The sequence below is a fragment of the Podarcis erhardii genome, assembly GCF_964252035.2.
Source record: "Podarcis erhardii genome assembly, chromosome: 3".
Lineage (NCBI taxonomy): Eukaryota > Metazoa > Chordata > Lepidosauria > Squamata > Lacertidae > Podarcis > Podarcis erhardii.
The window spans coordinates 75,519,600-75,533,997 of NC_138507.1; the positions used below are offsets into that span (position 1 = coordinate 75,519,600).

The following is a 14,398-nucleotide window of genomic DNA, read 5'->3' on the forward strand; positions in this document are numbered from 1 at the left end:
TTGACTTGTGTTCTTTAAGTCCCTTTATGCAAGCTGAAAGCAGAGCCACTCCAATATTTTATTTTAATCAAGTACCTTGGAGCAACAGACAAACCATTTGCAATAAAACCCAGTTGCCCTTTCTATCTATCTTTGGCTGTTTTTGTAAGAGATATTTCTTCTTTCCCACTGACAAATTGCTAGTTGTGCAAAATCCAGACGTCTTTGTCCAACGCTGCACTTCTGATGTGAAGAAACCACATTTGTCCCAGCGCTCAGAACATCTGTGTTTTGGGAAATGCAATGTTTGTTTCCGAGTGAGGGCATGCATTGTGGTCATAAGTGCAGTGTGGATTGCGAAATGGGCTTGTCCTAGTGTCGTGTTGCCTGCCGCACAGTGCCCATGACATCATGGCTGATGAATTATAACACTCCGCAGCCCCCATGCAGGTGCCAATTAAATGATATATTTTATTTTACATTAAACACAGCAGCAAGAAGAAACATGAAACATGAATGGACAAAACTAAAAGAGCTTAAAGCCAAATATCATGAGTTAATAGAATCTGTTGTTTCACAGGTGATCATAAGAATCAGTCTCCAGGTCCTGTTGCATGCATACCAGCCGGATCTTGAAAATAATAATAGCACCATGCAGATTCCTACAGGAGAGTGTATCATTTTGTGACTGGGAAATGTTCTGTTTTGCAAATGCTATTGTGTGTGTGTGGGCACGTGCATGCATGCACACACACAAACACACAGAGTGCTTTTTTCTGGGGGTACACAGGGGTATGCATACCCCTAAACACTTTGTAAATCTATGTTTGGCCTCATTGAGGGGTAGTATTTCAATATGAGTAGGAAAATGAGAGTACCCCTAAACATTTTTTTAAAGAAAAAAGCACTCTGTGTGTGTAGTGTCATGGCGTGTATTATTTTTAATAAGCTTCTATTATTATTACAGTGGTACCTTGGGTTACATACACTTCAGGTTACATACGCTTCAGGTTACAGACTCCACTAACCCAGAGATAGTACCTCGGGTTAAGTACTTTGCTTCAGGATGAGAACAGAAATTGTGCTCTGGCGGCATGGTGGCATCAGGAGGCCCCATTAGCTAAAGTGGTGCTTCAGGTTAAGAACAGTTTCAGGTTAAGAACAGACTTCTGGAATGAATTAAGTACTTAACCCGAGGTACCACTGTATTTTTATTATTATTATTATTATTATTATTATTATTATTATTAGTCACTTGTTACCTAACACAATTCATTTAAAAACATAATACTGTAGAGGGGGGAATCATATAATTTTAAACAGTTCATTTAATTTTTAGTAAATGAAGGGTTTTTTTTCCAACAAAAGTTTATATAATTATGCTGAGGGTCCTAATTTTTAAGGGCTGGATTCAACTAAATGGTTGCACTTGCAATGAATCCTATTGCTGCAATAGGGCATTTCTCCCTCTTCTCCCTGTGCACTGAACTCCAATGAGCTCTGGGGGATTGAGAAAAACCCCAGAGTATCATGTGGTGGGAAGAGTGGGGAAATAATTCCCTATTAGAAACATAAATGCTTGCGCTGGTAGAACGATGGCCTTAGCATGACATTGAGTTCTACTCTTAAGGCCTGAGCTTTTCCCTGAAGAGCACCGTCCCTGTTTAGAATATGCAAAAGCTGTGCTAGAGACTATTTACACAACTTCCTGCTATGTCCCATTGTTTCCCCTGCAGGATGAGGTCCTCATTTGAGTTGCTTCTCTTTTAGGGGACAGAGAACAGATGAGGAAAAATACTGTGAGGAGACAGCAAACTCGGAACTGATGAAGCGGCCTCCTCAGCCAATGTTTGCTCTTCTCACGAGGAAAAGGAAAGAGCAATGATTACAAATACATGGAAAAACACCTATCTCAGGACACTGTGCATTGGAGTCAGAGAGCAGAGGGGGCAGCTAATGTGTAACTTAGGTTAGGCAATCGGGGGGATAAAATAGGAGCACAAATTGTCACTTGGAGTCAGATCCTGAGCACAGGAAACGGCAGGAGATCCACTTCACAAGACAGTGAGTGTGAGAGAGGTGTATATACTCATTTGCAGACCTTATAATTGTTGAGGGAAAAATGATGCAAAAGGGAGTATCCAAATAGCACTGTTATTCATATTATTATTTCACCCTGTTGGTAGGAAATAAGTGTCTATCCTTTTCACAAATTCATATGTGTTACAGTTTGACGTCCCCCCCAACAGAGGTTCCTTAATAATGCATTTATACAAATGTATGTTGAGACCGCACATGGAATACTGTGCACAGCTCTGGCTGCTGCACCTCAACAAGGGATGTAGCCATGGCTGCAACTTGGATAGCTTAAAAAAGAGATTTAGATAGGTTCATGGAATATAAGGCTATAAATAGTTGTGATGGCAGCCTGCCTTGGAATTTCACTTGCTGGGGCTCATGAGTAGGAGATGCTGTTCTGCTCATGTCCTGACTGTGGCGCTATGGGCTTCCCAGCAGAATCTGAATGGCAGGAGTCATAAGAGAATGCTGGACCAGTGAGACCTTGGAGCTGATCCACTAGGATTCTTCTTATATGCTCTAAGATAATGTGTGTGCCTTATTTTATGTCCTAAAGCTAACAAGGTTAATTATTATTTTTCTCTAAGATGGCAAGAAACAGGTTAGCTTAGTGCAGTACATTAATTTGCAACATATACCTTTGCAGCCGTAAGGTAGAATCAACATTTTGCAGAAGTCAAGGGCTAACTCCCCTAATAATAATAATAATAATAATAATAATAATTTATTTATACCCCACACATCTGACTGGGTTTCCTCAATGGCCCTTGAGATGTACAGATTGCAAATAAATGTAAAGAGAGGTAGTAAAAATGGAAAGGAATTAAATATTTTAACACCTATGTGAAGTTAGATGAAATAGCCAAGAAGCTGATAGAATTTTTTTTTATTTACTGTGGATGTTCAGTACAGTCATGGGAAGAGAGAAAAGGATGGTGTCAGAAGAGGTGAAAAGGCTGTGGTCTTCAGTTAGGAAGAGTCTTGAGTGGGAAATTGTTGTGGTGCTCTTGGTCTTTATGCTATCAGTCTGAGAAAGATAACCAAACCTTACTCAAAAGCTGAGACCTGTGCAAGAAAAAGGAGGAAAACATCCTGGTTGTCTGCATAACGAAAGATTCTCAGCTGACAAAAGTAACTAGGCTGCTTCATGCATTTAAAAATAAATAAATGGCATCTTGGATAGAAAAGGGCTGCAGAGTTGTAATTCTGACCTTACCTCAGAGGTCTGACAGATTCTCTACCCAGGGGCTCTGAGGATCATCTAGTTCAAGGCAGGAATATGCAGCTGTCCCATACGGGGATCAAACCTGCAACCTTGGTGTTATCAGCACCACACTTTAACCAACTGAGCTATTGGGCATGGATGTCTGCAGGAGAAGCCCTGTGTATATGGGCCTCTGCCCACAATGATCAGTGTTCCAGAGCGTGTAAATGGAGTGGCTCCTTATACACTGCAAAAAAAGGTGTTGCAACACGGGTAGGGGAATGAAGACTCAGATTTGCATAAAACATTGTACAAGCTAATGTAGAGATGCAAGTTTAGAAATAGTTCTTCTAATTAAAATAGAAATGTGGCACATCTCATCATAGGAGGAAGACTACGACCACAGCTGACCCTGCTGTGCAACTTCAGGGTCCCTCCTCTGTTTATTTTTTTAATCTTTAAACCAGACTTGGCCTGGACAAGTCTTTAAACAAAGGACCATATTCAGGTTCTAGCTGGTACTAACTGGCCCGACCATCTCTGTTGGATGATGCAAGGGCACAGCACTAACAGAGATATTTTGGAAAGGGTCTTCTCTTTTCAAAGGTCATATTAAACTACTGCCAGATGGGACAACATAAAGCAGGATGTTTTTATATGTACTGTAAGCCTCCCAGAGGGGCTGGGAAAATAATTAATAAATATTATTATTATTATTATTATTATTATTATTATTATTATTATTATTATTATCAAGGATTGTGAACCAGCTGCAGCTGCCAAGTGGTTTGAGGAAATAATAGAAATAGTATTAACCAAACAGTATTACCATTGAATCTCTTGGGAAATTTCTGAGAATACTGAATTTCAGAATATCTGGATTTTTGTACATAATGTCCACATAATGTGGAATATATTTGTTCTAGGCATTTTGCATCTCCAACAACAGTCAGTAATTTCTGGTTTTTGTTGTTGTTTTTAGTCTAAGTGGTGCCATATACCAGTGAGTAATTTATAAAAATGTTCTTAAAAATTCATGCATAAATTAAAAAGGGGAATTTAAAAAAGCAAAGAGATGCAGCTCTTACCCATTGCGTAGGTGACCAGGTTTCACTATTGCTTTGAGTACAGAAAGTCACAAGTTCATTCTTGTACAGCCTACATAAATAAGGATAATAGAATCATAGAGTTGGAAGGAGACCCAAGGGTCATCTAGTCCAACCCCCTGGATTTCAGGTCATAGGGTAATAATAATAATAATAATAATAATAATAATAATAATAATAATAATAATAGTATTCATCATCATCACCATCATCATCCCTATCTGAGATCTTTAGGACTTGCTGCCAAATAGCCAGTTATGAGCTAAATAGACCCATGGTGTGATTCTTTATAAGACAGCTTCATATTTTCACATGATTCCTGGTTGAGCAGGAAAAGGAAGAAAGCTTACAGCATCTAGTAGTTGTGATATAGAAAGCAGCCAGATTCCCAGGTTCTAAAGCAGAGGTTCCCCTTGTTTTTCAGGCCACTATCCCCTTGGTTCCATAAACTCATCCCCAGTGCTCCCTACCCTACCCTACTCTACCCTACCATATAAAAAGCATTATTCAGAATAGCAGCCTGCACTGGGGAAGTTAACAACACAATGAAAGTCAAGACAGTTAACAATTAATTGCACATTTCTTCATAGTCCAATTAAAACTATTTGGTTTGATTATTTCAATAAAACTGATGAGCTTGATCCAATGATAGTCTTTTGCACCTCCAGTGCCCCCTTTGGGAACCACTGATCTAAAACGTGACTCAAATACACGATGTGATCAGTCAGTTACAGCTTTTTTGCATAGTAACCCTTAGATCTGATCGTGGTTTTGTTAACTGATACGGGTGAGCACAGGCCTTTTAATCTCAGAGTCTGGGCCACTAAGCCTAGCAAGCCACAGACTAGAAGCATTTCCACCCAGGGCAGAAGATGGGAGGTACAAAGTACCTCCCGTTAACTGGTTGTGGCTTGAGTGGCCATTTTACCTGGCAGAAATAAATGCTCGGCAAACTCACAAAACTTTCCTTTGTTGCTTTTTTCCCTTCTTCCACAGACATCGCTGAAGTTGCAGTCAAACATGAACCCCGGAGTGAGTTTTTTGTGCTTCCTTCTCTGCATTACCATTGTGGGCTGTGACCGGGTCTACGTCCACCCATTCTATCTGTTCGACGTAGGAAACCTAACTGGTTGCAAGAAAGTGGAAGACAGGGAAGAGCAGGTGAATAATTTTGTCCCCGTCTCAAATTTATCTCGCATCAGTTCGGCCCATGAGGAGGGTGTCAGAAACAAGAGCGAGGGAAGAAGTCATTTACGGAGAGAGCTGAGAGACCCAATTTATATTATTGGTGCACGTTTCTATGAACAACTAAGGAAAATGCACAAGGAAGAAAATATTCTTCTCTCCCCCACATTCAGCTACGAGTCCCTGCTAGCCTTCTATATAGGGGCCTCTGGTGAAACAGCAAAGGAATTGCAGATTTTTTTAGGATTTGACTCCTCATCCGTTAATCCAAACTGCACCTACAGAATTGATGGGCGCAAAGTATTCTCTGTACTGAGCAGCATTGCTAAAAGTCCATTTCACTCAAAAGAAGATGATCAGCTGTTCTTCTCGAAGTTCTCCTGGCTTTTCTCTGCCCCCGAAATCCGTTTATCCGAGTCCTTTGTCAATGATTTGGTCTTTCCAAACATGAATCTCTTCGTACGAGCTGTGGACTTTACAAACCCCACAAAGGCAGCAGAAGAAATGAATGCTTTTGTCAAAGGCACCCTCCAAAGTAAGAGTTTGCTGGCAGACATTGATCCAGAAACTAACCTCCTGTTAGCAACTTACACTCATTTCAAAGGTAAGTGAGCAGGGAGAATTCCAACTTGTTGAAACCAGTAGCAATTCTATAGGGAATCAAATTTTCATCAGGTGAACTGAATTTATGTACCCCATAATGCCACGCTGTTCACTTTTTGAGTATTAAATCTTCTATTCTAACGTGGGAAATCCTCTAACGCATGTCTGGAAATTTATATCTGTACACTTACAGGTAAGTCCATGTCTTTGATGGCTTGCACATGCTTCCCTAAGACTGTGCTAATGTAAGAATTGCCCAGCTAGGTTTTACACCAGCTGTTTTCAAAGATGGACAGCTAAATGTCATAGGCAATATCACATGCAGTAGCTACTGCCACAGTTTGTCTCTGGCACAGGAAGTCAAAGCCTTGTAGTATACTGCTCTGCAGATTGAATTTCTGTTCCTGCCTACCACAGAAGAAGAAGAAGAGAAGAGTTTGGATTTGATATCCCGCCTTTCACTCCCCTTCAGGAGTCTCAAAGCGGCTAACATTCTCCTTTCCCTTCCTCCCCCACAACAAACACTCTGTGAGGTGAGTGGGGCTGAGAGACTTCAGAGAAGTGTGACTGGCCCAAGGTCACCCAGCAGCTGCATGTGGAGGAGCGGAGATGCGAACCCGGTTCCCCAGATTACGTGTCTACCGCTCTTAACCACTACACCACACTGGAAATAGATATTGAGGGAGCAAGAATTGATTTCATCTGGTTTAAAGGACAGAAGCAATTCCCATAAAAAATATTTCAGTCAATATCTTGCAGCAATGAAATCAGCCTGTCTGCTGTGTTATGTGGACATGTGTGCACGCACATTGATATTTTCATGAGAAGCCTTCAGTGGCCACTCTCTCTACCTTTCCCCCATCTTTCAAAGCAACGATAGCTAATCAGCAAATACGTGAGGAATCTGTAGTGTGCTCCTATAACAATACGCCTTGGCTCACACAACAGCCACTGGAAATTCTTGGAGCATCTAACGGGGCTCCAAAGTCTACTGAAAAAGAAAAAAGCTTCTAAACAGTCCAAGTGCATGCTTAAAGTTTCTAGTAGGTTTGCAGAGTCAATGGGTTTTTTTTGTTTCTTTTTACACAGCACTAGGTGTATAGAAGGGACACGGGTGGCACTGTGGTCTAAACCACTGAGCCTCTTGGGGTTGCCGATTGGAAGATCAGCGGTTCGAATCCCTGTGATGGGGTGAGCTCCCGTTGCTTGGTCCCTGCTCCTGCCCACCTAGCAGTTCGAAAGCATGTCAAAGTGCAACTACCAGTAGATAAATTGGTACTGCTCCGGTGGGAAGATAAATGGCGTTTCCATGCGCTACTCTGGTTTCGCCAGATGCAGCTTAGTCATGCTGACCACATGACCTGGAAAAACTGTCTGTGGACAAACATCAGCTCCCTCAGCCAGTAAAGTGAGATGAGCTCGCAACCCCAGAGTTGGTCGTGACTGGACTTAACTGTTAGGGGTCCTTTACCTTTTATAGAATAAAAGGGTCCTCAAGATTCCTTAACTAAAAATCATAGAATCATAGAATTGGAAGAGAACCCGAGGGTCATCTAGTCCAACCCCCTGCTATGCAGAAATCTCAACTAAAGCATTAAAAGCAATAAGCCCAATTCATTGAAGTAGCGTAGGTGTGTAACTGACTTTTGCATCAATTAATTATTCCACCCATTAGTGATTTCTTCTAGAATAACCCCAAGGAATTATGGATTTTCTCTTTTACCACTCTGCCAAAAAATGGGAGGAGGGTTTAATTGAATTTAACATTCAGTTTTACTGTTTTTATTTTGCTGTTCTTCATTTTTTAAAAAAGTCATATTAAATTGCTGTTGTTAGTCATCTGAATTCTGTTAAAGAAACAGAGTGGGGAGTAAATGTTTTAAATAATGAATTAAAAGAAATTTCCGCCAGTGTGGCACTTTGTGAACCAACCAAATGGATTAAAAAACCGACTCATTTCTCCCTATAACCATATTCCCATTTTTGTTTTCAGTCTCTGTGAAGGGAGCCTCCCTACTGAAAGAACCTCAGGAATTCTGGCTCAGTTCACACAAAACAATCCCTGTACCAATGATGAGAATAACTGGAACCTTTCAGCATAAATGTGATCCCAGCCAGAACATTTCTTCCATCAAAATTCCTCTCAGCCAGGATTTATTTCTGCTGCTTTTGCAGCCCACCAATAACAGTGACCTGGCCAGTGTTGAAAATCAATATTCCATGAAGGTTCTTTCCAACGAATGGCTGGTGGGACTGTCCCCAAGGTATACTTTGTTTATGCAACATTACATATTTGTGGGACCAGCAACAGTCAGGTGGGATAGCTGTCTCTTTTCACTTAGATCCAGTTGCCAGAGAACTGGTAATGACAGAGTTTCTCCAAGTTAAACTCAGCCACCTCAGTCCAAATAGTAATACCTGTCATTGACAACAACATTTAAATCTTGATCAACAGGTATTTAGAAATGCCAGCAAAGAGTATTTGCACCCTCTGCCTTTAAAAAAAATAAATAACAGGGCTGTCTAATTTTCTCCTTTCTACTCCTAAATCTGTTTTATAATCTCACTTATTATCTCTGTAGGCTAAGCCAAGGAGAGGTCTGGTGAAGGTAGGAGCTCCCTTTTTCTTTACTTTGTTAAAAGAAAGAGGGGAAAGGGACCGATGCATGCCCTCCCTTATTTTGTGCTGGGCATCCGTGAGGGATTAAGTATCCTCACAGGGGCCCAGAACAAAATAAGATCCATTTCCCCTGATACTTAGGTGGATGTTATGAGCATACTATGAGAGAGGGCAGACATAGGAATCATCTCTGTTCTGCCTCTTACTCAAATTTCAAAGGGTTTCCATGAGAGTGTTTTGCCCAAGAGCAGGCTGTTGCTAGAAATAGATGCATGGGCCCCAAATCATTTTCTAAAGTGCCCTGAATGGGTAGATTTTGACTTTGGAAGAAAATGGATTGGGGGTGATCTGAGTTGTTGGGTGGGATATTTATCTGGGGAAGTAAGGTGATTTTTTTTAAAACTCACCATATTTGTGTCCATCTTATACCCAAAGTTCTCAGGGTGCCTTATATAGTAAACACATATTAAAAATATATATAAGGGCAATAACCAAAACGTGATCACACCAAACTTTCCCCCAAGAAGACGTATTTTTTATTGCTTGTCATAATTCTATTAAATTATTTTGTCTAAAGATGATTTGGGAAGTAATGACTAGGGTAATTAAATTGATGGAAATTAATTGGAAGTACAGTAAATGGATTGGAGAGGAGCTGATTTAGGACCCAGCTATATTAGTCAAGAAAAAGTGTTTTATGTGTTATAACACTGTGACACCAGAAGGCGCTGTGGAGTCCTGTCTTTCTCCAATGTGATTTCCCATAATGAGGTTTACAACACGTTTTCCTGAAACACTTTTTTGATGCGTCTAGATCCAGCCTTGTGCTCACTTGGGGTGTGGTGCAAATTGAAGACTTGACCTGGGGGTGACTTCAGCGGGGATTTAGCTGGCTTGCCTTGTCACCTTTGACATTTCTAAATTGGCACATCCATCGGGGCAGCCTGTCCTATTGCGCCTTGGCAAAACAGGAAGTTCCTCCCCCCTCCCCCGGGCAAAGTCTGGCTCACTGGGGTTGCATGGTGGTGCCAGCAGCTTCCAGTGAGATCTTGTGACATCTCACAGAACTCTCAAGACAGCTTGTGCCAGCTCTGCAAGATCTCACTGGAAGCTTCTGCGAGTCCTTCTCTGGTGTCAGAGGTGGGCAAGGCACCTACAGGGACACTGCCCTGTGAGATTCTGCCACCCGAGGCTGGTGCCTCAGTCTGCCTCATGGGCAGGCCGGCCCTGATCTCCACATATAAATCAGCATACACAAATTTGCTAATATATTTTCCTCTCTTTCTCCCTTCTTGTATCTTCTTCAGACAAATCCAGCTGACTTTGCCAAAGGTGTGCTTGGAAAGCACATATGATATACAGGAACTCCTTGGCAAAATGCCCCTGTCTTACCTGCTTGGAAATAAAGCCAACCTCACACGACTAAGTGACAACAACATAACTGTTGGGAAGGTACGGTCTATTTTCTACGCAAAAGCACAGGCGCTTTCCATCTTCCACACAGATACAAAGTCCATGTAAACAACAGAATAGAGAGCAGGCTGGTTGTTGTAGAGAGCAAAATCTGTAGTGGGCGAAAGATGAACATTTGGAGCAGATGCCAGGAACATTTGGAGCAGATGCGAGGAATCAGAGCACAAAGGGGGAGATAAGACGTTACATACAGATGAATGATTTTAAAAATGAAAAGAAGCCTCAAAAGACTGCAGTGTTGAGTGAAAGGGAGGACGAAGAGAGGAGAAAAAAGGGTTCTTAGCCTTTTTCCAGCAAGAAATTGTGTTTACTGTTAGGCAACTTTAGACTCTGGACTCACTGAGCGGTTGACTTTTTAGATAGTAATGTGTTATTACTGCTCTTAAAAATATGTTAAGCCAGTACAGCTGCATTTTGGGCCATCCAGATAATACTGCTGAATGGAGCCCTCTGTGTTGTCTCAAACTGTAGCCTAACAGCACTACTGCCCACCAGACATTTTGGAGAAGGATGATGATGATGATGATTTATACCCCACCCATCTGGTTGGGTCTCCCCAGCCACTCTGGGCATCTTAAAACATATCTAAAAACATAATAAATACACCAGTCTTAAAACTTTGCTAAACACTGTTGCCTTCAGGTGTCTTCTTAAAGTCAGATAGTTTATTTCCTTGACATCTGAAGGGAGGGCGTTCCACAGGGAGGGCGCTACCACCAAGAAGGCCCAGAACCAGCTCCTTCCCATTTGCTTCTTCCCTTTAGGTTTCCAAATATGTATTTACATGTAGAAGCAGACATTTTAGTCTCTGCTGGGGAAAACACTACTAGACCAAGGAACACTTTTAATGGGAAATTGGTTGCAGGGAACATATTGAGCATGCCTGCAACTCCATTCAAAATGTCAGCCTGCCAAGCATGCTTTTCACCTTCAAAAACTGTCATGTCATCACCACATATATTTATCCCCGTGTTCAGCCTGTTCCACTTATAACACTCTTGCCAAATAAGTTGCTAAGGAGGCTTATAATCAGTCATTCACCCCTCAAAGCAACACTTTAAGATACTTTAAGTTGTCAAATATGGCAGAGTGTTGTTTATCTACATATTTTGAAATGGAAGGAAAGGAAAAGGCACGTCTGAAATTCCTTTTCAGGTCCTTCAGCAGAATGACACCTGCCTTGTAGAGCACAAAGGCCACTGAAGTTGGACACCCTCCAATATTATGCCCATTTTGTCAGATGCTACAAACACTATTTTAAAAGGCTTCTCCAGAAGATTGTGTTGACTCCCAGGCAGTATCTGAATTCTTCTGAGAAAACTGCTTCAATTAGCTGCATGCAGCCATACCACACCACGGTGATATTTGGCCATGTTTAGTGGTCTGTAAATACTTCAAGGAAATAATATCAGGAAGAACAGTTGTGGATTCTATGTTAGCTATGTGAATATGAAGCAATGACCTAGTCTGGCATTCTACTGCCTCTTAATATAAACCAGGGATGGGGAACTTATGACTCTCCAGATGTCGTTGGAATCCAGCGCCCATCGGAATCAGCCAGCCTGGCCAATGGTCAGGGATTATTATCTAAATGTATGGAGTGATCACTGATCAGTATGGAAATTTCAGCCAAGATGTGAAGCATATTTCTAATACAGGACCATACTGTACTGCCCTAGTAAGTCTTTGGGCAAAGCTGATTCAACAAGTCTTCTGTAAACATCATGGGTTGCTTCTTGCTGCATCCCATGTCCTTTGGTTTAGCACCTTTCATACCTTTTTATTTATGGGGATTGCCATTTGCCATCTCTTTCTGTCATACTCCGCTGAGCCAGACTCTCAAATTCACTGGGCTCCTTTCTGCTTCCAGATCATAAACCAGCAGCTTTTGGAGCTCACTCCCAGGACAGCAGATGAAGCAACAGACCCCACGGCAGGAAGTCAAGACACCGAGGCGCTCAAAATAACACTGGACAAGCCATTTTTGCTAGCAGTGTATGAAATGTCAGGCGCACAGCTTTATTTTGGCAGAATAACAAATCCCCTGAAAGGAACATAAACTTCCACAAGGGGGGGGGGAGGGAATGAGCTTCCCAGACTTCATTTGATCTTTTCCTTGCTTAGCAACTGTTTCTATAATCCCACTGAGTCCTAATTAGAGATTTTGAAATGGCAAAACTGATGTATCTTTCGATTATAATATTGATAAAATTATCAATAGTGTTTAGCAACATCTTTATTCCATTAAGGGGATAGCGTGAGGGTAGATCTGTTTACACCAACATCTAGGGTGCCACACAAATGCCATAATATTGTACTTTGCATGTAACTGCTCAGTAATCCAGTCATCTGTACTGTTCTGCCAAGAAAAGTTCAACATACTTTTGTACCTGATTATCACTTGGTCAGTGGTTGGATATTCATTAACTGGATTATCCCAATGCCTTATTTACTTGAATTAATAATGCTATTCTAATAGATGTGCCCTTTAAGCAACTCCAGTGAAAATATAGTCTTAGGCCATGTTCTATCAAATAAGAATTGTTGTTTGGATTTTTTTTAAAGGGAGCATAAAGAATAGTTTTCTATTCTTTGCAGCACTTTTCTTTTTCATAATTTCCTGTTCACTTATCAAGATTCATCCCCTATTGTAGATGCTATTTAATCTCAACATTTAGTAAGCCAGGTTTTCCTTTTTTATTAGATTCACCCTCCTCCCTAAATCCTCTAGGTTCTCACCATAATTATATTAGGTGTGTATCATATTGCAGGTTTAATTTGCATGCTGGCTTCTCACCTGAGACACCAAAGCAGCTCCAGAGCAAAAATAAATAAATATTCTGATTATCAAGCAATATTGAATCAAAAGGTTGGAAAAGAAGATACTGCTAGAAGGTAACACAGATAAGGAATGAAAATGAAAGTACTGGTTGATATCAGTATATTTTGCCAGTGCTTCATCACCTGTACTAGTTTCCAGCCCATTTTGGAGCTGAATTGGTTGTGACCTATAAAGCCTTAAATATATTGAGGATAGCAAACCTGAAGAATTATTTCTTCCCCTATAACCTGCCCACATCTTCACCAGAGACCCTTTTTAGTTTTCCCATTTTGTGAGGTAAGAGAGATGGGCAATGCCCCTCTTTACCCTGGCCTTTGATAACTGTCATGACCCACTCTGTTTCTGTGTCTAATTTGCTTTAAACTGTTTTTAATATTGAAAGGGTGGGGAATAAATTGAATACATAATACATAATAATGGCCACAAGAGTCTTTTTTTGGGGAATTAATTCCCTTCAACCTTTCAGTTGCTTTCGATACGATCACCCCTGCTATCCTTTTGAAGTGACTTACGAAGTAAGGGGTAGGTGGTGCTGCTTTGTGGTGGTTCTGGTCATATTTGGATGTTAGTTTCCCGAAGGTGATGCCTGGGGAGTGTTTTTCGGTCTCGTGGAGCATTCAATGGGGAGTTCCTCTATTTTATCCCCTGTGCTATTTAACATCTACATGAAACATCTGAGGGGGGTCATCCGGGGTTCTGGTGTACATCGTCAGCAATATGCTGCTGACACACAGCTCTACTTCTCCTTTACAGCTGCAGGTGTGGCAGTGGATGTGTTGAAACATTGTCTTGCCTCAGTAAAGGGTGGATGAGAGCCAACAAATGGAAGCTCAATCCAGAAAAAGCTGAGGCACTGCTAGTGGGCAGTTCCTGAGGCCCTTTTTTGTGTGCCCCCTCCAAGGAGAGGTCTGGAGGATGGCAACACGGGAACAAGCATTTTCTGTGGTGGCTCCCCACTTGTGGAACACTCTCCCCAGGGAGGCTCACCTGGCACCCTCATTATATAGTTTTAGGCATGTTTCTCTTCAACCAGGTGTTCAGCTAGTTAGCATTCTAACGTTTTAAAAATATGTTGGGGGGCAGTTATTGGTTTGTTTGTTTTTGTTTTACTATGTATTTTGTATTCTCATTTTTTGTTTTTCTGTTGTAAACTGCCCTGGGATCTTTGGATGAAGGACGCTATACTACTACTACTAATTTTTGCACCTGACATCATCCATCCCTCAGAAGCACCTGCAACCTCAGCTCTTACTATCTACAACAGTTATTATCCTTCTCTTTGGGTAAACAGGGCAAGAGACAGACCG

General features: G+C 41.3%; 1 protein-coding gene across 1 annotated transcript; it reads left to right on the forward strand.

The window, feature by feature from the left end:
• Window positions 1–1,894: 1,894 nt before the first annotated feature.
• Window positions 1,895–13,508, forward strand: AGT (angiotensinogen). The gene is made up of 5 exons (XM_081855868.1): window positions 1,895–2,043; window positions 5,365–6,157; window positions 8,150–8,420; window positions 10,084–10,228; window positions 12,120–13,508. Exons 2-5 carry the CDS (start codon window positions 5,389–5,391, stop codon window positions 12,306–12,308), a joined length of 1,374 nt encoding a protein of 457 aa, XP_081711994.1. The 5' UTR covers window positions 1,895–2,043; window positions 5,365–5,388; the 3' UTR covers window positions 12,309–13,508.
• The last annotated feature ends 890 nt before the right edge of the window (window positions 13,509–14,398 follow it).